Source organism: Nymphaea colorata, chromosome 4 (genome assembly GCF_008831285.2).
Source record: "Nymphaea colorata isolate Beijing-Zhang1983 chromosome 4, ASM883128v2, whole genome shotgun sequence".
Lineage (NCBI taxonomy): Eukaryota > Viridiplantae > Streptophyta > Magnoliopsida > Nymphaeales > Nymphaeaceae > Nymphaea > Nymphaea colorata.
In genome coordinates this window covers 15,303,294-15,330,805 of record NC_045141.1, presented here as the reverse complement: position 1 = coordinate 15,330,805, position 27,512 = coordinate 15,303,294, and the positions used below count along the sequence as shown (strand labels likewise).

Here is a 27,512-nt window from a genome sequence, read left to right as displayed (position 1 = left end):
AGAGCTGGCACTGACCAAAACACTAGAGGATAGCAAGGAAACCTTATAAATAGCTAGACATAGGAAATATGCTGAGGGAAGGCGAGCCCAAGGAAGAAGAAACCATGTATTTCCGCTACTTCATTCTCTTCTATTTAGCCTTTCTCAACAAACCTCGACATCTTATTTATATGCCTAAGAGTCTTTACTTCACCAACTCAGAACGGTCCAAGCAAGGAAGCTTTTAATATTTTGCATCTTATCTTGGACAATAAATATAGCGACAATATAAGTGTATATTACAGGCAATCTTAATTTTGCTTTCAAGATATTTTAATTAATGAAATGGATTCATTTCCATTTCCACAATAGATGTTTGCTACGTGTGGACAATGCAGAAAGAAAATTAGAATATATGGCCTCATCAAAATGGTAGAGGAAAAGAAAGAGAAATCACCCATTTCATGGCAATGAAATGAAGGCCAAGGCTGCATTTTCTTTATGTAGTCCATTTTACACTAATAATGATAAGATATAATATCATGATAAATCCGAGTCAAATGATGTTTTTAGTACTCAAGGTGCTTCTTAACTCTGCAACCAACGTGCCCCCAAAAATCCGCCGCCACCATTTCTCTGCAAAGAAGAAGATGTGGTACAAAGTAGCCAAGGCTTCAGAGTACCTTGCCATCACCGGCTATGCAGTCAAGGACATCAAATTAGCAAGGAAAGCATGGATCCTTCCAGGCCAATGCTGCGTCGTCCTCGATCTGTCGCCTGTGAACTACACGTTCGAGGTGCAGGCCATGAGCGCCGAGAAGCGAGAAGCTCCCTTTCCTCCTTCCTGCCGTCTTCACCATCGGCCCCCGAGTCGATGACAAAGAGAGCCTCATCAAGTATGCCAAGCTCCTGACTCCCCACGACAAGCTCTCGAACCATGTGACGGATCTGGTCCATAGCGTGATTGAGGGGGGGGGGACTCGAGTGTTGGCTGCTTCCATGACCATGGAAGAGATCTTCAAGGGGACCAAGGAATTCAAAGAAGAAGTTTTGATAAAGGTGCAGTTGGAGCTCAACCAGTTTGGCCTGTTGATCTACAATGCCAACGTGAAGCAGGTGGCCGACGTCCGCGGCCATGAATACTTCTCCTACTTGGGCCAGAAGACGCAGATGGAGGCCGCCAATCAGGCCAAGGTGGATGTGGCGGAAGCAAGGATGAAGGGTGAGATTGGTTCCAAGGAAAAGGACGGCCGAACTCTTCAGCATGCTGCGAAAGTGGACGCAGACACCAAGATCTACGCTGCCCAGAGGAAAGGAGAGGCCACCATGGCCGATATGCGGACCTCGGCAGAGGTGCAGATCTTTGAGAATGATCGAGCAGCGGAGGTGGCCAAGGCTAATTCCCAACTCGCTATCAAGAGGGCCCAATGGGAGCGGCAGGCAAAAATTGCAGAAGTGGAGGCCAACAAGGCCTTGGCTGTCCGGGACGCCGAACTGCAGCAAGCCGTCGAGATAAAAAAGGGGGTGGCCGAGACCGAGAGATTGCGAGCAGAGCTGCTTAGCAAGGCAACCGTCGAGCTCGAGACCAAGATGATGGAGGCGGACTGGAGGTATTATCAGAAGAAGAGGGATGCCGAAGCTCAATTGTATGAGAGGGAGCAGGAGGCCCACGGAAGGAAGGTGGTTGCAGACGCAGAGCTTTATGCAAAGCAGAAGGCGTCCGAGGCCATGGTGGCAGCAGCCAATGCAGAGGCATATTACTTGGAGAAGATGCTGAGTATACTAAAAGGTATGCCGTCAATAATGTAATCATTATTATACTAAAAGCTGGATTAATATCATCCATGCATATGCGCGTGCAAGTGTTTCATGTGTGGATGGAAAGAAAGAGAGAGAGAGAGAGATTGATTTTTGTAATGGGAGCTTCATCTGCTTTAGCTTTTGTATGTAGCTTTGTTTAAGTTGATCTATAGGAAGTAATCAGATAAATAGAAGAGCACAAAAACCTACACAAACTAACGTATGTTACATCTAACATTCATGCTTATTGTAAACCAGTTCAAAGTTCCGAACAAAGAATGCTATTTTACAGATACATAAACACACATATGCAGGCATTCTTGCTGATGTCCTTGTCCCCGAAATCAATAAACTTCTGCTTCTTCCCTCCAGCCAAAATCCGGGAAATTTGCAAGCGTCGGCTGAATGTTTGGTTGAAGCCGTGTTTGGAACTCCGATACGAAGGGAAACCATGCAAGGACAGCAACAGGTGTGAAAATTATAAGACCCATAATATACTCATATCCTTTGGCAAGTGCTTTTGCTGAACCCCAAAGTCCCAAAGCTTTCATCAGTGGCCTGCATGCTTGAGCAATCTGTTGCAGCATTTTGGGAAAAAGGTAGCAGGGAATCAAGATTAAAACATGCAACATGTAGAGCTAGAAGGACAAAATCTGACACCATAAAACTGATATTAGCCCCCAGTGTGGTAAAGCTCGGCTCAACCTGTAGCCCGATCTAGTTGGCACCAGAGAGGGCTATGAACCAGAACACTGATAGTATAAACACTGATAGTGTTCATGTCTGGCTGCTAATATATCTCAAACAATCAAAGATATACAACCTTTTTTTAAGTCAATCCTGGTACTCAGGATGTTATAGATAAGGCCACAATGCTTAGCAGCCATATAATGTAAGGGAACAGAGAAGAAGAGGGAAAAAAAAAAATCTTGCACATTACATGGTTGTGGCACAAATTAGTCCTTCTTCTAATAGTTGGGGGAAAAGGACAATTTACCTGTAGCAGTGCCCACCCTGTTGGCATGAAAGCTAAGATACTAGCAAAGATGTCGCCAATTGTGAGATTCAGTGTGAAGAGGACACCAACAGCTCCAACAGATCCAATAAATAAGATTAGTTTGAGAAATCTAAACATCAGCTGAAAATCAGCACTAAACTTCTTTCTTCTCATGGACACCACCTGTAACAAAAATTTTCCTTCTAAATACATGGAGACTAGACCATAAACCCTTATCTCTATCTCTCTCTCTCTCTCTCAAAGCATATAACACCATCCAAATCCTCTAAAGTTCCCTTTCATGCCCGTAGAGGAGTGCAAGGGAGAGTTATATTCAGGATCATGTTGAATGCTGTTCACACACACATAGACACACACACAACATTCACATATATATGTATATGAATATGTGTGTGTGTGTGTGTGTGTATAGACACGAGAGACAGAAAGAGAGAGCCTGGACTGTTGCTAAAAAAATTTGGCATTGAAGCCTCTAGAAACTTATTCTTAATTGAGGACGAATATTCAGGTTGGGAGCTCATGACCAAGAATACACTGTTTTTGTTTTTCACAACCATATATGGATCTCGCAATCTCCATGGGTATTGATTAAAGTTAAAATCAGTAAACAGCAGAATAAAAAAGCTAAAACTTTCAGTATAATCATGACTGCAGCAATGACCAGCCACGATAGCCCATAAACCTGTTCGTGGAAGACAATTAGTTCATTGTAATTGGAAAGGAAAAACAATGGACATGCTTTTCAAAGAGAAAGGCACAAACAATATCAAGCAGCTTTGAAAAGTAGCGGCAAGGCACATGTGGGTCTGTCTGCGCATTTGCCCAAACAAATTACTTATTTACATATTAATGCCCCACAGTCGTTTGCTTATTTACATATTGGTGCCCCTCAGCCATGGGAAGAAATTTCTGCCTTTGCAACTGATGAAAGAAATATGTTCTTATAGTTCATATCATCAATATTATTTTTCTATAATAACAAAAATTAAAATGAAAGATGATTTATTCAGAGCATCATGATATGGAAGCACCAGGCCAATAATGACAAAGTATTCAAGCCCTAAATGCAAAAACAATCTCATGAATCTAAAATACAAAATGATACTAATGAGGAAAACTAAACTATTGTGATCAAATGAAGTTAAACTAAGAATGTTCTTTTTTTTCTTTTGATGTGTGTGCATATCGTGTGACATCAGAAGTAGAAAGACGCAGTTGGCACAGGCTAGTTGAAGGTAACAGTCAATGCTAATGTTGCTAAACCCATAAATCAATGACTTTGATAATGCAACAATGATAACGACAGGCCATTACTCTTTTCCCTATCCTGAAAAATATATTGCCTTAGCTAAAGAAATGACAAAATGATAAATGCAGAATGGTGTCATTGATGTGCAAACTTGAAGTTAAGAATGGCAAACCTCATGCATCTAGAGATGTATCTTTGATTGAAAATGAGAAAAGACTTTGAAGGAATTAAGATAAAGAAAGTACAGATTCACAAAATACTCCTTCATTCTAACTTAGTTCCTACTAGTAGTGATTATTCTATTGATGGTTCCTGTGATTATAACAACAGCAATGTTCAAGAAGATTCTCAAACCTCCAAAGGAAATGTGGTTCTGCATATTCATAGAATTAAAGTTATTGATTAAATCTTTTTTATGATGATTTTGCTCAAAGAATTGAAGTAGAATGCCCTCAAAATTTCAAAAGATGAAAACAAATGCTTAATAGATCTTGATGTCTTTCTTAAATATTCAATGAGTTTGTTTCCTGCTAGTCTTTTTCCACAGCACAGAACATGTCTCCATACTGTATAATCTTACTTTGAGCTTTCATCTTTTAGTGAACCTTAAGACTGTTCACGTCAGATAGAAGCAACAAACAAGATCTGGTGCCCTAGAACATGATCAAATGAAAGAAATTGGGGACTTACCAATAGGAAGGAAAGTTATGGCATGTGGATGGGTTCACAGGGTGAAAACCAAGAGTAGCACATGAATTGAAAAATACAAAGCTGGATTTGTAAAAAATGGAAATAATCGGAAATATAGAATAACTTAAGCTAAGAGTTGCACTCATTGACCTCATGAACACTGTTAGAGTCTCATTTATGTAGCTTCTATTAAAAAACAAAAAAGGGTATCTGCTAAACAGAATTTATGAAAGCATTTTTAAATGGTATCTAGTCGTACAGGTTATATGAAGGCTGCACGTGCAAGCTAGTTTCACAATATAGAGTTCTTTTCTCGTGGAAAAGCATTTCTGGGCTTAAACAAACACCTGAGGCTTGATTTGTTCTTTTAAGTAATGTTATATTAAATTTCGTTATCTTCCAGACTCCTTTTCTGTTAATAATTTCAATGCATGACAGTCATCTTATGATTATATGCTGATGAAATGTTCATAACTGAAGTGATGATGCCCCTAAGCATATTAGATCCGTAATGTTCCTCAGCATTACTCAACTTGATTTGGCACATATTTCAATATACATAAGCGCAGTACGGTGTATAACTTGTTACGTTAAGGTGTCCCTATCCAAAGGATGGCTTTCACTGTTTTCCCTTTTCTCTTGATCTAACTGCATACACTGACTACTAATTTTTTAATGCCCTAGAGCATAACAAAAGACGTCTCCGTCATTTGCTAATATAAAATGTAGTGTCAAGGTTACAAAAACAATGGAGATTAGCTGGTTAATTAGAATAATTAATTTGTGACATCAGTATTTGTCTTCAAAAGTGAATAAAATTGCATTGTTATAAAGCTAGTATCATGTGAGCACATAAACCATGTGGACAATAATAGACGTTGCTTAAGTTGCTTTGGAATTTAAATTCACAGGTTTCTTTATGCTTTACCAGTTTCATATCTCCAAGAATTAGCTTCTTAGAAAGTTTCAAATATAATGTCCTAAGCTTGAGAATGTTATAATTAGTGCAACGTACATGTATATTTGCATATAGATATGTCTGTGCAGGGCTACAGGCATGCTTGCTTATTTGTATGTACCATTCTTTTGGCATTTTTTCAACTTCTGTATTGCATTTTCTTTCATCATTATGTCACTACAAAATGGCCAAGGAGTAGCTGTTACGTCATAGCAACTCATGTTGACAGCCATCTGGGATCGGCCCAACAGCCACTTTGTTCTGCATGTATGGGGGTTGAACCCCTTGACTCTTTCTTACGCCTTCACAAGTATATCTGCAGTCTTACTGCTTGGGCCGATCAGAACTGAAGATATATGATAGGGCGGAAGATGAAGCTGCTATACGTCATTTTTTTGTCTTTATTTTTTTTTCCCGCTAGATGAAAGCAAACTGAAAATGGCCTTTCCAATGGAGGTTCTACCTGTTTTAGGAGAGTGTTTAGCAAATAGTGACAAGAAAAAATTTATGTGCTGCAAATTGAGTTTTTCTACATTTTGATATATTAACCAGCATTATGGTAGATATAGGGTGCGCCCTGGTTCTTGTTGCACACATTGTTCCCTCACAATGAAGTGATATTATTTATGGTTCACACTCTAGGAGTGTTTGGGTTTCTCCTGTCATTGGCATTCTATGATTTTCAATTGGTGTACTAAATCGGCTTGTCTTATATTTTTTTTCCAGCATCCAATAGAGCCCCAGCAAAGGAGATAGAAAGGATTGATCACTTATTCAACTCATATGTTGACAAGTCCTGTGGAATGATTGAGTACGTATTAGCGTCCATGATGTATTAAAATTGTCTGTTCATTTAATATGTTCTCATCGTTTTCATTTTATCTATTGGTGATGGACCCTACATATTCTTGTTTCTGAAGTGCTAAAAAGTATTCAAAATTTCTTATTCAATAAATTTTATTGTTGTTAAGTCCTTGTATCACAGTGTAGACTTTGATTGCTGTAACCCTCCTATTTATCAGGTTATTATCCTACGGTAGCATTTACACTTTCTTTTGCAGTTATTCTTTGCTATAGGAAAGGGTGCCTTTACAATGTCAAGGGAAACAAGGAACTTTGTGATTTTTTTTTTCTTATTATAAGAGATGGCTTTTTATTGGTGGTATTGTTCACGTAATCTGAATTAATATCCACACCACTTACACTATACTTGCTTCATAGAATTCGTTTTATTTCTTATAATCTAGCTTTTCTAGTTTCTAGGATGCTAAAGGTATTGTATTAAGTGAAAGCGAGATATGCTTTTGAAATGACCATAAGGAAATGCCGAAGGAAACATCCATAAGAATGCAGGTAGAAAAAATCCGGAAATAGAACCAAAACTTGTAGAAAGTACAATAGGATGAAGGAAATGTTTTAATATTTATGTTTTGACATGATATGTATTGACAAACAATGCACAAATAGTTGAAAAAGAAATATATTTGAGTAGATTGATGGTGGTGCAAGAAGGAATAACCTTGAGAAGCTAGAGGAACACAAGCTTATTCCTAATCAGCGCTGACCTTTGTTTCCTTCTCTTTGGGAGGAGAATAGAGGTTCTTATATATCTATTTGCTTGACCTTATTGCAAGTAGAAGCTTTTGTAGCTATAATCAAGTTTACTTGAGGACGCTTTCCTGTGTTGCATTGAAGAAAGAGGACCTGGAGAGGAGTCTCTTCTTGGAGGTTTCTTCCTCCCATGTCTGCCGCCGCCCGGGCCACGTTAGAGGGGATTTCTTTTTCGCTAAGCGGTCAAAGACAGAGGGCAGCATTTTCTTCTCTTCGCGAAAATTTCTGGATTGGAGAAGCATTCGGAACGGGCTATCATCAATGAAAATGAAATTCATCCGTCAAACCTTGATCCCTTCTTTCAGAAAGCACTCGCAAAGCGATAAATCTTGTACAAAGCACTCGCAACTTTGAATTGAATGGCATGAATTTCAGACCAATGGAAGCACTTTTGACGATTTCCTGAATCAGTGACCTTCTGTATCATAAATGATAATTGCCGAACAAAGGGTTTCTTGGGCGGGCAGGATGATGCCTAGACTCGGTCAATTGAGTCCACTGCGGGGACTGGCACTGGATCTGGCCGCAGGTTGGTTTGCTATTGGTGGCGCACGGTCCCTGGATATGGAACTGGTCAGGGAACGAATGGGCGCGAGAGGTAGGACCCTTCGAATGTACTTGAGCTCTAACGGTACTGGAGAAGGATATGCTGGGTCATCAACCGGGACTGGAACGGGCGGAGCAGGATCTCCGTTCGATTGATTGGGCTGTTGTTATGACTTATGAGTATAAAATAAAGCCCTTTCCTGCAGAGGGGTTGTTGGCTAACAAGAGAAGTCATGTGCTGCCATTTTTGAAAGCTTCAACCACGTAGAATGTGAAAGTTAAAAAGTGAAACAGAGATGGTTAACCTTGCTGTGCCATATCTGAGGCTAAAAATATCCAAACCCTTGTTGAGGACTTTAGGAATTATGATACACGTAGTTTGAAATATGCTTTGGGTTCATATATATTTGATTATGGTTGGGGTTCATATATCTGAATGTAGAGTACTGATTTAGTATGTACAAGGAGTACTGATTTAGTATGTACAAGCAAGAAAGCAATTTCAGACGAAAGGCACCTTAAAATTTTTAGCAGGCAAGAAGCAGGGTTGAATTAGAAGTGAACTAGCAATTGAACCATTCTAAAACATTATAAATGCTAGGCACGCCAATGCTGCAGATCCAACAAAAGGGCTTTCGGGTGTAGGGATTGTTGAGCAAGAATGAAAGAAGAAAAAAAAAGGTGAAATTTGGGGTTTTGACAAAAATTTGCTTATACGGTTAAAATTCAAACATTTTGTTGTTTGGGCTGTGGGCCATTTAGGTGTGCTGCCTAGAATGAGGCCCACTTAGCTGCGAAAGACAACCTTTGACAACAGTGTGAACCAATGAACAAATTATGAAGTTAACAAGAGAGAAGACTGAAGAATCAGAGATGAAGAAAGGGATGACAAAAAGACATAAGAAGAATATGGAGCATGGAAGAGATGCTTCTTCTACAGCAGAAAAGAGACTGCAAACTCATGTGGAGGTACACTTAGCTTACAAAGGAAGGATTTTTCTCTATAAAGTAGTGATTTGCTTCAAGGGTGCTGCATTTACTACTCCCAACACAGGGTTTTTGGGAAGCTTCTCCATCCTTGAATGCTTTCAAAAATCCCAGCTAAAAATGATAACAAAATGAATAATAGTGGTTAATGAAAATTTCCAATATATATTGAGATATATTACTCTTGGAAAGAACCATCGATCAGAACAAGCATGTGGCACTAGTTACACGAGATGGTGAATACAAAGTGAGAGATTTTGGAAACATGATCCTTTTTGTCTAATTTGAGGGTGGAGACAACCTATTTCTTGGGCACTGGAGTGCAATGGGCAACTTATTGCGGCTACTTGTAGACAAGCAAGCGGTAAACTCTGGCAAATGGTAAACCATTCCTAGACTTACAAATGACAAGTTAAATGCATGAGGAAGGAAATTTTCTAGAGACAGAACTGCAAGTGTAGTGAGAGTTCGTATATATACAAAGCTAAATTAATATGTATAAGTTGGTAGTCACTTGAAGAAAGGGGATTATTCCCCAAAAAATTATTTAACATACTGAGAATTCTTTAGGATGTTTGAAAACCCAAGCCTGAACTTTCTAGATACTAGTGGTAGAACCGCTTGGATGTGCCTTTTTGTACTCCCATATAATTGTTTTGTGCAAAGGCATGGGATCTGAAGGTTCTGAACCATGATAGCCCACATGACCGCCAACAGCTTTGGGTAATGCTTTTGTTGTGCAGGTGCATTTTTTAGAACTGAAGTGTATTTGGTCAAAAAATGTTTAATTAGCTGAATTATGGTATTATTGTTGTGTGACACCGTGATCCTATTCAGATGTTCCCATAGCACTGGGAGCTTGAGATCAAGATAGAATAATCTCATCTGTCATTCTAATGAAAATTATAGCTTCTTATTGCTCCAGTTGTTATCACCATGAAATATGATGTTCTCTAGCAGATCCTTTTAAAGCTGAATCTGTTAATAGCATTCTTAGTTTAGCAAATATCCTTCTAATGGGATACTGATATGAATCAGAAATGGATAAACTGTCAAAGGTATTTACTCTTTCTTCTTTTTGCAGCCCAGAAGGAATAGAGAATCTTTGTTCAGACATTCAAGTGGATCATACTGATGTGAGGATTCTGATGCTTGCCTGGAAATATGCACTCAAGTCTTATTCCTGAGCTTGTCATTTGTCTAATTTATTGGACATCTAGAGACTGTTTGACAGCTTGCTTTCTAGAGCTGATGAACTCATGTTGCCAGGAAGATGCAGGCTGTGAAACAAGGCTATTTTACACTGGTATGTAGCATTTATGTAATCTAGGTTTTATTGCAATGAGATTGCATAAAACTGATTATGTTCCTGGTTAGATGAGATTTGCACATACTGCCCATTCTGGAATCCCGATCCTTGCTTTGTTCCACTAAAACTACGGCAATGCAACTTTCCAAATGGCTTTAGAAATTCCACAGAATTCCTTTGCTATGGAATATGAATGCATAATATCCTAGTGCTTCAGAACTTGCTATCTGCAAATCATGTTTGCTGGATTTATATTACCAACCTGCTTCCATGTTCTTGCATCTTTTCAGTTATATTTCTTGATCCTTAATAAACCCTGTCCTATACAGTGCATAAATTCATGTATTCCTTCTACCTTGAAACAGGATGAGTGGCGACAAGGTCTTAGATCTTTAAGAGCTGATACTATTGCCAAACTAAAGAAGGCATTGCCAGAACTGGAGAAGGAAGTAAGTTAAAAATTTATGGAACATGGGAGAATGATCTCTTCCTGAGCAGGAGGTGCTAACATTGGTCTATATTTTGTCATGGCCTTAGGTTTCAAAGCCAGGGAATTTCAAGGATTTTTATGCTTATGCATTTCGGTACTGCCTAACAGGTATTTTTTTGTATTTTCAGTTGATGATCTTTCGATAAGACGGTTATGTCAGCTCCACTTGTAATTTGGTGATCTGCTCTTGACAGAGGAAAAGCAGAAGCACATCGACATCGAGAGCATTTGCATATTGCTGGAGCTTGTTCTGGGTTCTGAGTACCGTCCGCAAGTTGATTCAATTATCGAATATCTAAAGGTATGTCTATTGAAAAATTTATCAGCTCCATTATCTTTGTGGTTAGCCTCTTCCTGTAGCATTATGGTCAGTTTTAAGGGGTTTTCTTGTGTTCTAGGCCAATAATTCTATTTGTAGCACTGGCTTAAGTCTTAATTTTTTGGTTGTTTGTAGTACCAAAAGGAGTATAAGGTTATAAACATGGATCAGTGGATGACATGTCCATTCAACGGTTTTGTGATGAGGTAATTTTCCAATCACTGTTCAAGCTGGCGTGTTGTTGCTCAATAGTTGTATTCTTGGTTCTGTAGTTCTCGTTTTCTTAAACATTTGACATGGTTTGTCTTGGGAACTGTGCTGTGAATGCAGAATGTTAATAGGCGCTGCATATCGTTGCGACTCTTTTCTCATTGACTTGTAACACACCTATTTACTTCTGGCCTGAATTCTTCTGCAGATAAATTTTCCCAGCCTTGAGAACTATAATCCACTGCTGGACAACTATGTCGAGTGGATGAGAGGAAATGCATGCTAGGGGACTTTAACGTGTTAACAGGTCTTTTCTTGCTTCACAATGGGAAGCAACCATAAATGTCCGGTGAGTGCAATTGTCTTCAGCTCTCAAGGGCATCCGGCAGCCCCCTTTTTCATTGTTCAATTAGGTTCAATTTCCTTCAAGTGGGTTCCGTTCGTCAACATTGGTGCAGTAACTAAACAGCAAGGATTTACCCATTGGAGAGAGGCAGGACTCAGGAGCCTTCGTTTATTTTTTCTTGAGATATGTTATGATTGATGAAGAAGTTCACATTTGATATTTCATTTTTCTTGGTCATGTATACACAGGTTTATAATAAAACTTACAAAAAGAAAGAGAAATGCTTAGCATCAGCTAGTTTGCAGTGTTAGTGAGCTTTACTGGTTAAATGGAATCTTCATGATCATCATTTCAGCGGTGTCTTTAATATACAATTGAATTTCAAGCGTCATGTTTCTCCATTGCCACCAATGGTTCAAACTATTTCTTCCTTCGAACTATTTGATACTTCCTTTGCCATAGACGGAAGCAATGAAGAGACGATTTTGTTGAATGGGGGAGAGGGATTCTAAGGGCTTTCCACAGCAAAAGAGCGCACAACACCGGTGCTGCATTCCGAATAACGGCCGCTACTGCTTTCTTTTTCACTTAGCAACGGCCATTTTGTTTTAAAGAGGTTATTAACTTGGTGATGGCTTCTGCCTGACAACCCATCATACGTGGAAAGTTAAAATCGAATCGAAGTCGCTCAAGCTTTGGTTTTGTAGGAAAACGGCACTTTGTCAGTGACATTCTCTCATTTGTTTTTTCCTTGGTTATTCAGCTTATGCATGCTTCGCCTGATCCAAGGACCTGACGCCCATGAAGCTCTAAGCTACTGTATGTCTAACAGACAACCAGACACAAAGTAAACAAATGTTTCCTGAATGTCAAACTTGCAACCTCAACTGGACACTAGAAAAAAAATTCATGAATGTCAAACTTGAGTCCTCGAACTTTCAATATCGACCATGTTTCTTTAGCCCCGATTGGTTTAGGTTACTCGCTTGGGCGAAGGGGCTGGTAGACGGCAAGTCATTTCGAGTGGCATAGGCATGAGATTAGTAAGTGAGGGCTGGTGGACGGCAAGTCATTTCGAATGGCATAGGCATGAGATTAGTAAGTGAGCTGATCATATTCTCCAACTATATCATGGTTTTCACGGACGCATTTTGGGCATGATTTTGAAATTTTTGAGGGTAAGCACAGGGTATGTGATATTGAGCACTTTTTAAGTAAACATCTACAGGGAACTAAAACCGTCGCCAATTAAGATAACATTGTTGCTGATTTGAGAAGGTATTTCACGTCAAGATTTCGCTTCCATATAACTGAAAAGGAAAGGTGACAAAGCTTTGATGCTTAGCAGCGGGCACAAAACAAACCAACATAGACAATAATCTTTATCCGTTTCTGCAGTGAATGTCTATTTCTGGCAAGTCCTTCATCAAACCATCACAATCTTGCAGGCACCGTATTATAATTTTCTCCAATTTGTTAGAAACGTTCTCGTACAGTAAGAAGGTTAGAAAAAGGACTGATAGGACGCCATTCACTGGCAGAAGATTCTCATGCACCAATCCGAATGGCTGAATGCATGTTTTTATCCCCTTCCAAAGGTAAAGAACCTTCGATGTATCATCTGGAATGTCCAACCAGACCCTAATTCGATATATATGATCTTATCAAACATTATACACAAAGCGAGGAGAAACCAAATAAAAGCCAACGGGAAGTTGGAAAAAAAAAAATCCCCACATTCAAAGAGAGATGCACCGCGACTTTAGGTGGTGGGTATGGAATCTCATGCAAGAAGTGCACGTAGAGTTCCACAACAGCTTCCTGCGTTATTCACCATGTCAATCCATCATGCAGGCCAGACGGCCAGATACCAATTAATGGAAACCCAGATCCCCATATTCCCTATCTTCATCCTCAATCGGTTTATCTTTAAATTATCATAAGCATTCATTGCCCGACCATCTCAATTGAATTACCTTTGATTCATATTTTTCAAGCATATGCTGAATCCATATATAGCCAGCACATCATTTCAAACTAAAAGGCAAACTGTTCTAAATATGCATGAGAAATCCAAGGGAAGATATTTGACACTGCAGGAACATATCAATATATCAAGTAAAGACCGCACTTAGTTAGAAGGGAGACAAATTTACTTGCCAAATTCTAACATTAACCAAAATTTAGATCAAGAAAGAACATTTCTCCCAAACCAAAACTCGCATTTCTTCATGGATATGCTTATAATTAATTCGATGACCTATGTTGAAGGAATATCTATATGATCCACTGATCCAAGGGTGGCTAAAGACACCACACAACCATCGAGAAAGCCGACGGAAACAAAATGCCAGAACTTGGCCGCAACCTACTCGAAGAACAGTATACTCGACGACGGAATGGGATAACCAGAAACACTGATTACACCAGCGGTCCCAAGTTGGTAACCATATAACTTTCACGTCGACAACTATTTTCAATCACTCCATCCTCTCTAACGCATAAAAAATTTTAGCATGACGTTCGTCTAATTTAATCTCAATGGACAGATCTTCAATCGAACTCAAAGGCAAGCAATGGTCATCCATAAAATGCCCAGAAAAAGAAGAGCAAGCTGAAACCAGATGATATAAACTCAACACCAAAGGGAACCACATCCATCCATTACAAAACAGAAATCCTTTCATCATACGAGCAAAATGAAACGCGAATCTCCTCCATCAAAATGGATGAAGCGAAAAAAGAAAATCTAATCTAAGAAATAGAAAAAAGGCATCCCAAATGACCTCAAAATCCTAATTTCGTCCGGCGCCAATGTCGACGCTTCGCGTTATACCTAAAACAGACCCGGAGAAGGTTTCTCAAAATCCAACATAAAAACTCCATGCACCCACTAAAGTTTCAAAGTTAAAACCGGAAAAATTCGAAGGAAAGAAGGCGCTAGAAACAAACTCTTACCTGATGGTGTTGTCCGTCCTCATCCTGATCCAGTGAGGGGTGGGCCTATTTTGCCTCGTCTTTTTCGCCAACTTCTTCTTGATCATGAATGTCTGGTGTGAAGGCTGCATCAACGCCCAAATGCAAAAAATCAAAATCTTAGATGAACGTTTCGTTTTCACTTCTTTTTCTCTTCGTTATTCTTCATTTTCTCCGAATCATCAAACAAAAGCTAACGAACATGGAAAATTCACAAGGGGACAAGGGTTTTACCATCTCTGCGACTGCGGCCAAGAACTGCAAGGGGACAAGGGTTTTACCATCTCTGCGACTGCGGCCAGGAACTGCAAGGGGACAAGGGTTTCCTATATTTTCAAAACTTTATAGGAACTAAACTATATTTTTCAAAAGCTTTTTTCAGAAAATGGGAGGGGTGCATGGCCCCCACAGGTAGAGCTGCGTATTAGCCAAGCTCCACGTGGCTTGGCCCTCACTTGAGTTGAGTTTTAGAGAATACAGCTCGAGATCGACTAGTTTAACTAATTTTTAGACTCGTTTAATTAATTTTTGTTAAGCTTGCCTTAACTCATTTGGTTTGATGCTTGTTTAACTATTTTTTCATTACATTTCATCATTCATTATGTAGGTGAGTCGAGTCGAGTGTAAACAAGTTGAGCCTTTACAACGCGAATTTCTCTATATTTCAAGCATCCATTTGAACTCAAGCTTGACTTGTTTATATTTATAAAGAAGCTGAGTTTTGGCTAATGAATTCGAGTTGACCTCGAGCTGACTCAACTCATTGTGCAGCCATACCTGCCAACCCTTTTGATTCCACCCTGCATAAGATTAAAGCAACATGGATGAGAAGTATTAATACATAATTCAAATTGTTAACCCTTAGGAGGCATTAATACGTAAAGGATAAAATGACTATGACAGTTTTATATATAAATAAAAAATTATGTGGATCAAAATGACGACAACTTGACATAAAGCACAAGTTTCTTATATTACTCTATGTACACAACAAGTGTATTTTTAGGTGGACCATACTATCAATATGTGTATTTACTTTAATGCCGTAGCATTACACATGTACAATGAATATTTTCAACCATATAGTTATTTCATATTATTTTCATTATCTCATACTCCTATTATTATTTCATACCCATTATTTCATATGAAATAATAAGTATGAGATAACAACATGAGTATAAAATAATTGATATGAAATAATGTGTATAAGATAACATCAAAGTATGCATCAGAAGTATGAGATAACGACAAGAGTCAAACAAAAAAGCCAATACAGTTATTTACTGCCTAGAAATGTATGTTGGTCTTAGTGATCTCTACATATGGACTGAAACAATCATTTGCTTTCCTTGACAGGGGCCGTTCAGGCATCCCTTATTAAACTATAAGGGTCAATAAATTTCAAAGGAAATGTTGGAGATAAGGAAAGAACGGCCTTGGCTTTTCCATGAGACTAAGAATCGGCCATGCCTTTGGCAGCTTTTCCTGACATTTTCTGTCATATCAATCTATCATGTGTAATTCCACATATTCATTGAGGACATATGTTTAAAGATGCCCACTTAAAAATAAAAAAAAATTAGGAGATTGGTGTGGGCAACTGCCCACACCAACCACATATGGCTCCGCCATTGAATGAAAAGGACTATCCAAACAAAAGCAATAGCATTACTTTTACGTGGCCGTTCATGCATTAAAGCAGCATAGATGTTCTTTTTGTTTCAAGAGATGTTTCACCTAATATAAAATAAAATTACCCCAATCCCAAGCCGCTTATTCAAGTTCAGTGGGAACCATCATCTTCAGCAGCGAAGTCAGAAATTTAAGGTTAAGAGACATTATTACTTTAAATTTCAAATTGAAAAAGCACCTGTATATAAAAACAATTGAAAATTAATAAAGTATCTACAAGTTAATAAAGCAAATTTTGTGGATTAGTTTGGCCAATTACCCGCAACAGCCACAACGTGGCTCCGCCACTGAGCCTCGTGCTATGATCCTTGGAGGAGTAGCCTTGAGCTGCCGAGCAAGCCATAAAGTCTCTCACCCTAGGGCTGTATAGGTCTATTTTTAAATACTTGTAGCGTTATCGGTATACTTTTTCATCCTAAGAGCCATGTCTTACATTTTTAAATTTGATTTAGATTAGAGACTACTGAACTGTACAAATTCGAGTTAAAAAATATTTTAAACAAAATATGGATATACTAACATGTTTATAAATACTAATTAGTATGAAGTATACTTTAGCTTTAGTTCGAATTGTTTTCATCTACTATCAAAGTTTTGATGCTACATGAATCATTAGTTTTTTATAAGCAAAAATATGCATCCAGACTCAAAAAGTGATTATCTTAACATATGTTTCCTATCGATTTCTCGAAAATCATATTTGTAAGTTAACTTGCACAAAGAACACTATGGTTATCTATTTTAAGTAGTCCGGTATTTAAATTTTAAGCTATATATTTTGCAGTAAGGATAATCGGTATGCATTTTTGAAAAAGTAGATGAAATGTCTCAAAAGTACATGTTAGTAACTCCCATAAATGGTTATATGAGCATGCATTTTAGGACTTCTCTTTTCATAGAGACAAAGATACTAAAATGCCAAAAGGCGTTGCATGAAAATTTAGCCTAAAAAAATATCTAATATATCTTCATTAACAAACTCCTAGAGACTTCTAAACTACTTAACAGGAGATCCGTTCTAAAGAATCATAGATTGTTGTGCTCGATCCAAAGACTAGATCAACAAGCCCAACGTATCAATCTGAAAACGACTATCAAATATATGAATCCAAGACAAGTTGTCACTTACACCCGTACATGAACGCAACCACTTGTGCTACTGTGAAGTCAACATCTGAACAGAACCAGACGCGTTTGCTGCCTTTACGCATACAGTTGGCATATTGATACGCATACAAACACGGACCTTCGGCTTTGTTGACTTTCTTTTCCTGTAAGGGTGTAGCAACATCGTGCTTTATTGGAAAAAGTAGTTGTTAAGTTGAGGGAAACGACTACGTAGCGACATGGGCCTTGGCTGTCATGCACACATATAATCTTAGTTGCGACTTTACCGGCAGTGTTGTCAGTATTGTTTGCACATTGTATGAATTTGATGACTGATAGGCAACCGACCTGTATAAACAAATATATTTTTTTAAATTTTTTGAGTGAGCAAGAGGAGTATTACATCTCATGCCGGATAAAAGCCGATAGCGACTTGAGATTCAAACTGATGCGCGGACTTTCATCGGGTTGTCCGTGCAGGAAAAATTGGTTTACAAATCTGCCAATTTGGTTTACAGTTGCTTTTCAAGTCTTCTTATAATTGTCATAGACTAAGTCCTCCTCATTCAAAACTCAGACCTTATTTAAAGTAACCTTGAATTTTGTTATGGACAAATTCCTGTTTGCTAACCACAACCATATTTTTCAACAAAATATATCTTTTTAAAAATGAAAAAGAACAATTTTTTTATGACCAAGTAAAAATACAATTCATGTCTGTCACACTTAATGATTTGAGTAGGATAATGGAGAGCCTACACGTTGTTGGAGTATTTAATCATCTCTGATCATGCATAAATAGATTTTTAACAAAAGTTTTATGGTCTAATCACCAATTCGTCTAATGACCAAATATCAAATCATTTACTAAAGCTATCAGATTGAAAATTTGTGATGTTTTAAAAAAAAAAACTAATAAATCTAATCTCACACCTAGTAGTGAGATTAATGATACATGTATAAGCTGTACAGTCGGGGAAATGATAGCTTGGGATGAATGTAAAGCTAAGCAAATTGCTTGCGCCAAGAACATAGGACTATGTAGACGGTAAGATATGTGAATCTACTTATCAAACTTCTCAAGTATATGGGTTCATTTATGGCTTGAGACAATACCTTATTAATATATTACAAGAAACTTCCCTTGAATCTGTTTGATTCCGCCCCAAGAGGCATAACATGGCCGATTAGCTTGAGTGGAGTACAGTCGATGAGTCTTCGATTCGATTTCCATGGGTGCTATTCTTTTTTTATTAAAAGTGGTGGCGTGTGTAGTACTCGAGTTAAATGGTTTATTGTAAGACTACACAGACTCCAAAGCAGCTGTAGACCCTGGAGGCTTTAGCTTTTCACTCAGATGGCTGGTTCCCGCTCACTCACCCCAACCAATTTAATTCTTGTTTTTCGATGGAAACCTAGATATTGGATTTTGAAGGTCTAATCTTATGGGAGAACTCACCTTAAGTTTGTGGCACCAGCCAATTATAGATTTAAGGATCATAAATTTTATGGTCTTCTAGTGTTTTCCAAATCCATAGATTTCAATTAAAAGGAAAAGTATCGGACTCATAATTCATAAATTTTAAGATGAAAGATCACAAACTACTCGATAGAATCCATACATTTTTCGGAGAAAAGATTTCATTGATGAGTGCAAAATCTGAAAATCTTATGTCACTTAGAATTTCAAGTCTAATGCAATTAAGCTTTAAGGGGTGTAGTGCAACCGGACGGCAAGGCGGTTCACATTCAAAGGGTTTGAGATTTAAACTTTATTGTCGTTGTCACACTCCAATCAGTGGCGGAGCCAGAAAATTTTTTTAGAAGGACACCGATTCACAAGTTTAATACATGAAAGAACACTTACATGTATAATAACAAAGTAAATATTAAACAATCTTAATGTGAAAATAAAAGAAAATTGAGGAGCTAGTGTGGGTAGTTGCAACTGCCTATATGTGGCTCTGCCATTGGGTTCGATGCATTACTCATATGAGATTTAAACTTTATTGTCGTTGTCACACTCCAATCAGTGGCGGAGCCAGAAAATTTTTTTTAGAAGGACACCGATTCACAAGTTTAATACCTGAAAGAACACTTACGTTATAATAACAAAGTAAATATTAAACAATCTTAATGTGAAAATAAAAGAAAATTGAGGAGCTAGTGTGGGCAGTTGCAACCGCCTATATGTGGCTCTGCCATTGGGTTCGATGCATTATTCATATGAGCTATAAACATTGACAAACATAAATTTAAGTTGAATGATATACTGTATATCCACTTACGCTTTGAGACAAGGCAAAACTTTAAAATAAAAAAATATGGCTGCTGATTTCTTCCAACTAAATATTTAAAAAAATCTAATGCAATTAAAGGCGAACAATCTAATTTGATTGAAACATTCAATCAACAACTGTGAATATGAAAACGAGTGAAAAAACATGAAATATGGAATATTTCTGAAAGAGAGAGAATTAATTAAGGGCAGGAGAAGCTGATTCCTCCCAACTACAACCGTGGTCCGTGTGGCTCTTTCAAGTCAAAATATCCGCCGGGCCCAGAGGCCCCAGACCCGAAGCACCGACGAGAAGAGGCAGGCAGCACATGGGGGCATCGGGAGGTGGGACCCACAGCCTTTCATCACCCACGTTGTTCTTGTTCTCTGTTCTCTGTATCACGCGCTTCCGTGGGTCCCACCCACCCTCTCCTCCCGTCACCTGCCATGAACGATCTTGACATTCTTCTTCCCACGCTGGACGCTACTACGCATGGTGTGTCGGCCGCCAAAACCAGACTCCATATATATATATATATCTATATAAAAGAGTCGAAAGTAATAAACTGAATTAATTTTAATAAACATTTTAATTGACTTTTTCTTAACAAAAATGAAAAATCATCGACATAAATACATGTCATGGTAGGGATAAACAATAAGTCAAACCAACTTCAAATCAATTTGAACTTGCCGTCTAGGCTTGACTCAAACTATGAACGAGTCAAAATTCAAGTTACGTGAGCTTAAGTTGTTTAAATTCAACTCTGCTTGTGCTTCTTCTATTTAATTTTCAAGGGCATAACTATAATTTTTGATGAATTTTAATATATTTTTTGTATTTTTTTATTTTAAAAGAATAGATGAATTAAGTGAGACAAGCTTAAACCAATTGAGCTCGAGCCCGAACGGAGTCTAAGAGTGAACCTCGAAATCACCTCATAAAACTCAACTCGAGCTCAGACTGAGCAATCTTGAGCTCTTTTGTGTTGAATGAAAAGAATTCTTTGGAAAAAGTGTAGCTAAAAGATGGCTGAAGATGAAAAGAATTTTTGTTCTAATCTAATGGTAGCGTGGTAGAGCAACGAAGGTGATGGAATTGGGGGCTCAACTGTCACTAACCAACAAAGTGACAAAAGGGTCACGAGCAAGGAGGGGAGCTGCCGTCATCCCCCGCTTCTTCGTCTTTTGCCTTGAATTCATTCCCCTTCTCTCTCTCGGGTTTGGAGAAGTTCTTGGCCTTTTCGGCAGCAATGGCTAAGCACGGCCCCTCATTTGGTCTCTTTTTCTTTTCTTTAATATTATATGTCCAGTGTTGAATACTGTTAACTTTGGCAATGGGTTTTTGGCAGGCTATTAGACATCTATTTTAACTTATCCTCCTAAGTAGTTACCGCTTTTTAAATTTTTTAAATTTATTTTTTGGTTATATATATGTATATATATATATATATATATATTTATTGAAATCAATCAGCTACCTATGTGATCGAATAGTTATTTCTTATTTTCTATTGTCAAAAACTATTGTAAAAAGTGCATTTGTGCCGGCCAATTGTTTGGCCATAGTTTTACATGACAGAGTACACTTTTTTCCAAGGTTTCTAACGATACAAAATGACAAAAAAATAACCATTCAGCTTAGCCGGCTTCTTTCATTTCTTCTTCTTCTTCCTCTCCCTCTCTCTCTCTTTCTTTCTCTCTCTATACATATATATATATATATATATATATATATATATATATATATATATATATATATATGTTTTTCTTGCATTTTTGTCCCACATAAGTGGGCTATTTTGTGATTTAATAAAATCTTAACTGTTGAGACCAATAAGCTGGGCTTCTTTAGGGCAGTAGATGGACTAGAGTTCTTAAGCTTTTGGATGAGTTGAAGGAGGATTTTACCACCCAAGTGGAAGCCGAAAACTCCTTATTTTCCTTTTTCCCCTTAGTTCTAATTTCTAAAGCTGCATTGCCATCAATGCATGCAAGCTACTGTATTAATTTCACCTCATCGGTCCAAGGAGGCGACACTCATGCCACTGATACCAGTGACCAGCCGCCTACCAGTTAATATGTTTTTTTTTTTTTTTAAAAAAACTGCTCAAGATGGTACAACAAAAACACACTTAAGTTTGAATTTCTTTCATTTAACAGCTTGTTTTCAATGTAGTTAAATAAAAAAGGAAACCTAACAGTGTCTTGTTCAATCAAAATTTGAATATCTCTTCCGTTTTAACTTTAGTAAAACATAATTGACGACATATTAAAAACTCGCCTACTTCACAGGTAAACCTAGCAACCCTCCCCACATGCCAAAAATTAATAGCTTTTCTTATCATAAGAAAGATAAAAATTGTCATTTGCAGCAAGCAGTCGCATTGACCAAGCGATTGATACCTCTCGGTACTTGCATATGCTTTATATGAGCAGAACTAGTTTGAACCTTACATCATTGGCCGTGTTTTTTAGGAATATGAACAAATTTGTGTCAACAACAGCTTAGTCCACCTGGTTAGAGAATCAGACTTGAAATGTTCAAAGAAAAGTAGATCAAGAGTTCCAATATTCAAAACATCTTTCTGTTGGCACAACTGGCTGACCCCAATTTGCATAGAAAGGTGCAGTGCCAACAAGCATTCACATCTGGAATTCAAAGACTGCTCTTTGTAAAGTTGGTCATTCATGTGCTACATGCAAACATGTATCCATAATCTTGCAAAGCATGTGCCCTCAGTTTGGGAACTCAACCACTCCAACTAGGGTGGTTTTGCTAGAGTTAATGCAGGTACAAGCGCCAAAACCAGAGAATGGAGTTTTCTTCTGACAGATGAAAAATCTTAGGTAGATCCTACTGTAAATGCATGATTGCCATCCACCAGAAATGTCCAGTAAATGAATGAGTTCATATAGAAACAAAGTAAGTTCTAGGTTGATGGGTGCCATTAAAATTGGTCAAAAAATAGCAGCAGAATCATGAGAAATTTTATCTGCTAAAGTTTGTTTCTTGTTTCTGGTTGGCAAGGGGCCTGCTGTCCTCACATGGCAGAAGAGAGGCCACTGTGAGCATAACTTCCAGAATTGAGAATCCCCAAGTTCCGCTTTTCTCTCCTGCAACACGCCAAGCTGAAGGCTCTTCCTCCTTGAGCCCACAGAGTCGCATCCTGCAGAGACATAAAATATTAACAAATAAGCGAACAGATTATCTTGTAAAGTGTACGCGTTAGTTGCTTCATGAACAGTAAACAAAGATCGTATCACCTGTGTTTTGCGCTAAGACAGAACAAGACAAGCTTTGAGAGGGACTACGTCAGAGTTTGTCGCCATGAATTGACCGAACCATCCCTAGATTTCTTGAATTTCTAAACCTTTTCTCTAATCGCAAAATTTGGTTATGTTTATTATAAAATATTTTGGCTTATCGGTTTTACTATGTTGGAGAGGTCACTGTTACTTTAGAAGCGAACCGTTTTCTCTTCAGAAGAACGGAATAGAAACGCTTCAGTCTTGGGCTCCGCAGATCTGAATGTCGCTTCACCAAGAACTAACAGACACAGTTGGAATTCTATGGCAGAAGTGAGAGCAAATGGACCAGACTGATTTTTTATTGGTTAGAGAAATGATAAAGCGTCTGACTTCTTTCTTAAACAGGTTTAAACGAGAATCCAGACCTGAGCCTTCTTGAGAGAAGACAAATCACACAAGCAGACAAACAATATCAGAATTATATGATTCTGCCATGTCTGCCAAGTGCAAAAGCTTCACTTCCTTGAAGATAAGACTGGCAACTGTGACTAGACCAATGCAAGGAAGAAGATACCCGGACCGATTTATTTTGTGTGTCAAATCTGATTGAACTTACGGTACTCTGAATCAGGCCCTCTGTGCAAATTAAACCAACTTGGCAAGAAAGAATTGAAAAAGTTGGTGGTTCTTTGGTCATTTTGAACTGCCTGAACCCTGTAAAATCTTGTGGGGCATGGCCTCATAAAAATGGAAAAATTGGATGACAGCCAATTAGCAGTATTTGTTATTAAAAGCCAAGTCCGTCCCCTACTTATACTTCACATTCCAGCGTCCTCCGCGCAGTTCTCTTGTCCAACTGGCCCTTAAAAGACTTGAGGCGCAGCATGGCTAGGCCACAGAGGTTCAGGGGAGTCAGGCAGAGGCATTGGGGCTCCTGGGTTTCCGAAATTCGCCATCCTTTACTGTAAGTCTCTTCACGAACATCGTCTTAAGGCTTCCTGTCATCCCCTGTTTGCTGCCAAAAAAACTCCATTTCTTCAACATGCTCTTGCTGCAAACAAGTGAACAACGATGTTTTTTTTATCTTGGTCGTTTTCAATGCATAACGACACACAGAAACACCCAGTTGGCTTATAAGATCTGATTTCTTATTTTACGGTCGATCACATGCCAAGATATTGGTAGTAAGCAATTTTTCCATTTCTGTAAGTAGCAGAAAGAGTTGCAGTTTTCTAGTCCACCATATCATTTTTCTCAAAGTTTATGGTTGCGCCTGAAGCCTCCAAAAATGCGTATTTCCTTGTTAAGCAAACTATTACTAGTTTATGCCAAGATATCTTTTCTCGATGTTGACTGCAGCAAATTAATTTTCAGAAGATATTCTGATTTGTTTCAGGAAAACAAGGATCTGGCTTGGAACGTTTGAGACAGCAGAAGATGCAGCTAAAGCCTATGATGAAGCGGCCCGGTTGATGTGCGGACCCAGAGCAAGAACAAATTTTCCTTATAGCCCCAATTCATCTCCATCATCATCCTGCAAGTTCTTGTCTCCTAATCTCACTGCAAAGTTGCACCGATGCCAATTGGCCTCTCTCCAGTTGATGAGGCCGCCGGCGATTGGTGGTGCAGCCAGCGGCAATAGCAGCAGAACCAGCAGCAGTAAAACTCATGCAGGAAGCAGCGGCAGCAGAAGCACCAGTAAAACTGATGGAGGAAGCAGCAGCAGCCAACAGTCCTTTACATGCCTGCGTCTCGACGCTGGGAAGACTGGTGACATTGGTGTCTGGCAAGACACGCCTGTGGGAAGGCAGCGGGAAAGCAATTGGCTTATGAAGGTTCAGTTGGAGAACGATCAGCAGAGCGCCCCAGTACTGGACGACGACTGTATACAGCAGATGATTGATGAGTTGATGGACTATGGACCTATGGAATTCATGGCTTCTGCCTCTGCTGCTTCCTCTTCTTCCTGCTTTGAGCACTGCCGGAAGTCAATGGGAGGAGGGAATGAGAACTGTTTTGGATTCTAAATTCCAAACTTCCTCGTCTGCTAACATGATTCTTTACAGCAACCATGTATCCTGGTTCAGTTTCACCACTCTTCAATCGTGGGTCTATAGATGGTAGGACTTTTAGTACATTACCTCTAATGTATAGAAGAAAGTAAATTCAGAAAGTTTGCTCTACTTATCTCAGGAGTGGCTCTATATATGAAGTTGAAGTTTCATTTACATACAGATGATGGGTAGTTTAATCTATCTGCTTCCTAGAGCAAAAGAAGAAACTCTCACTTTTTCTATGTGCATCGATAAGTTAACCTTTCATGGTCAGTGACCACCTTCCAAAAAAATGGGAACAGAATGCTGGAAAAAAAAAACAGAACATTTATGTCATAGAATGGTGGACAGAATAACAGATATAATCAACTAATAGGCAAGATAACAAATTCAATTCTGCCCATAATGGGCAGGGATGTGGTCTCAGAACTGTTGCAGAAATTGAAAATGTTGGAAAAGCGGCTGATTCAATTGGCACTAAAATCTGACTGATCTTCCTCCCTTCAATTATCTGAAGATTGAGTATACTTGATGTGAAGGCAATATGATGTTGTTTGTCTGGAAAGGAGTACTCGAACACTTTTGTCAAACTGTGTCAGAAGGGGAGGTTGATGAGAATAATGAACCGACAGCTTAAGGGATTGTGTTTCCATTTAATAATTGTGAGATCGATGCTTGTGTTCATGAACAACGACTAATTTATTTATTTGTTTGTTCTATTCACTAGAGCTGCATGTGACTCCACATGACATGAGAGCGACCATTTCTAACCAGAGATTCTTATGATGAATGAATGTGATCAGCTTTGATGCGAATAGATGGACCGTATGTCTCCAATTCTTCGTCTGTTGGTTGATTCTTTGGCGGTTCCATTGAAAAACTTGTCTAATAACGAACGAAGGGGACTGGCTCATGTGCCCTTTTCTTTTTTTATCTTCCTTTGACATTGTTGGGGCAAGTTTTCTTCTCGGAGCGAAATATTTTAAAATTAGACTCGTCCATACTTCTGATGCTTCGATTTTAACGTGTTATTAAGAATATGAAATTCATGTCGTTAAAAAAAAAGGTGCGTTTTCGTTGTTTTGTAGACCATACAATCTAGAACGCTTTGAGTTAAAATAAAACGTTGCTTGACAGAGTATCCAAGTCGACACAATAGTAAGGTAATTCAGTTACGTATAAGTTGAAACATGACGAGAGCAGCACCACAATACATTTGAAACAGACCCTATACGTTGTGAGGGCCAAAGGTGAAAACTTCGGCTCTCCTTTAAGTGATAGGATGAAATACTCCTATTTCTCACATAAAAACGTCGTGTGAAATGAAAAAACATGCCAGCAAAAGTTTTAAACATTCTTTTTGAATACACAAACATTGAGTGAGTAAATGTAACACTAGCTATTCAAAAATACCTAGCCATCTAGCTAAGAACGTCTATTTAAAACAAATGGATGATTGAAAGAAAAACAAGGATAAAAAGGATGAACTAACATTAGTGACAAAAATATCATTATTTTTTTTAACTTGTTTTTCTCTTAACTATCTACCATGATGAATCAAACAACCCTAATTGAATGACTAGGTGACTTTGAAAAACCAGAGTTGCCATTCAATTTTCCGGCCAATCTTTGCGACTTTATACTAATAGAAGCACATTTTGGGTTCGAATTCTAGACCTTCCAAAAATTAAAGGTGAACACCTTTAATCAAACTTGGTATAATAAAAACCCTAATCATCTTGGGTTAAACACAAAAATCAAGTTAAATATGTTTTTCATAATACAAAAAGGTAAAGAATGCTTAAGTGGATGTTATTGATTGTGACTTTAGATGTCTTTCAAAATTATTCTTGCCTTTTGGGGTGGCTAGCATATGCATCGTGCAATTTGTTTTTTGGGTTTTTTAGGATCTTCATTGTAGATAGTCACATTTGTTTGCTTTCCAAGCTGTATGCATGAATAAAAACTTACCATTCAAGTCATTGAAAAAGCAGCAAAATAAGAAACATAATATAACGTATAGGCGCTGATTTTTATGGTGAATTACATTTCAAAGTGCCAGGTTCAAATATTTCAGAAAAGGACCTAATTAACTTTCAAAAGATTTGTTTGAACGACATAATGTGTCATTTTAGTTATCCATTAACCGTGAGACGTTGGAATGGAAAGGGCTCTTGTATGATGTTCTTTTGGTGAGACTTGCTGGTCAGGATTCACCTCCGTCATTAAGTTAAAAAAGGATTCAACATAAGTTAAGAAATCGGGTAACAAATTTAAGCGTTCTTTATATTTTTATAGACAAAGGTTAACTCGGGCAACTATCTGAATTAAAAAGACAACTTTGACATTATGACATTTCACCATCATAGGTACAATGCCATACAAATAACCTGAATTAACTAATAAGCAAAATATTTCAAATATGAGGCATGCAGATAAACATGAAATCTAACTGCTGGATAGCCAAATCTATGCATCAAGGATGAAAATGCTTTATACTTTGTAGGATCTAAAATACGTTCTTTTGATAGAAGCACTCATGATCACCACATTTAAACAATCAAATTAGGTGAAAACAACTTGAATTGTGAGAAAATGTCCAATCCATTGTGGTGGATTGTGGCAATTATATGCCTAG

At 38.2% G+C, this 27,512-nt stretch overlaps 3 protein-coding genes and 1 pseudogene across 4 annotated transcripts in view; 3 read left to right on the top strand and 1 right to left on the bottom strand.

The window, feature by feature from the left end:
* Positions 1-11,809, top strand: part of LOC116252657 (uncharacterized) — a 51,197-nt gene extending 39,388 nt beyond the window's left edge. Inside the window, exon 10 of the mRNA XM_050077221.1 lies at positions 11,474-11,809. The gene's annotated coding sequence lies outside the window, so the exon portion shown is untranslated. The remainder of the gene's footprint in view (positions 1-11,473) is intronic.
* On the top strand, positions 541-11,452 carry LOC116252662 (flotillin-like protein 2; annotated as a pseudogene).
* Positions 11,810-14,116: 2,307 nt separating the features above from the next.
* LOC116252659 (60S ribosomal protein L39-3-like) lies at positions 14,117-14,819 on the bottom strand. Of its 2 annotated transcripts, none has more exons than XM_031627078.2 (3): positions 14,723-14,819; positions 14,471-14,574; positions 14,117-14,348 (listed from the first exon to the last, which is right to left on the bottom strand). In XM_031627078.2, exons 1-3 carry the CDS (start codon positions 14,723-14,725, stop codon positions 14,300-14,302), a joined length of 156 nt encoding a protein of 51 aa, XP_031482938.1. In that variant the 5' UTR covers positions 14,726-14,819; the 3' UTR covers positions 14,117-14,299. The 2 variants fall into 2 exon arrangements, with proteins under 2 accessions (XP_031482938.1, XP_031482939.1); XM_031627079.2 differs by having other exon boundaries at positions 14,770-14,807.
* Positions 14,820-23,656: 8,837 nt separating this feature from the next.
* LOC116252655 (ethylene-responsive transcription factor ERF003-like) lies at positions 23,657-25,048 on the top strand. Its single transcript, XM_031627074.2, has 2 exons — positions 23,657-23,784; positions 24,217-25,048. Exons 1-2 carry the CDS (start codon positions 23,705-23,707, stop codon positions 24,845-24,847), a joined length of 711 nt encoding a protein of 236 aa, XP_031482934.1. The 5' UTR covers positions 23,657-23,704; the 3' UTR covers positions 24,848-25,048.
* Positions 25,049-27,512: the final 2,464 nt, after the last annotated feature.

Bases quoted from the DNA above. Each gene is read 5' to 3' on its own strand.
- LOC116252655 (XM_031627074.2), top strand. From the start codon at position 23,705: ATGGCTAGGCCACAGAGGTTCAGGGGAGTCAGGCAGAGGCATTGGGGC. The intron at 23,785-24,216 runs GTAAGTCTCTTC...GATTTGTTTCAG, and splicing joins GAAATTCGCCATCCTTTACT to GAAAACAAGGATCTGGCTTG.
- LOC116252659 (XM_031627078.2), bottom strand. The intron at 14,349-14,470 runs GTAAGAGTTTGT...GGTCTGTTTTAG, and splicing joins AGGACGGACAACACCATCAG to GTATAACGCGAAGCGTCGAC.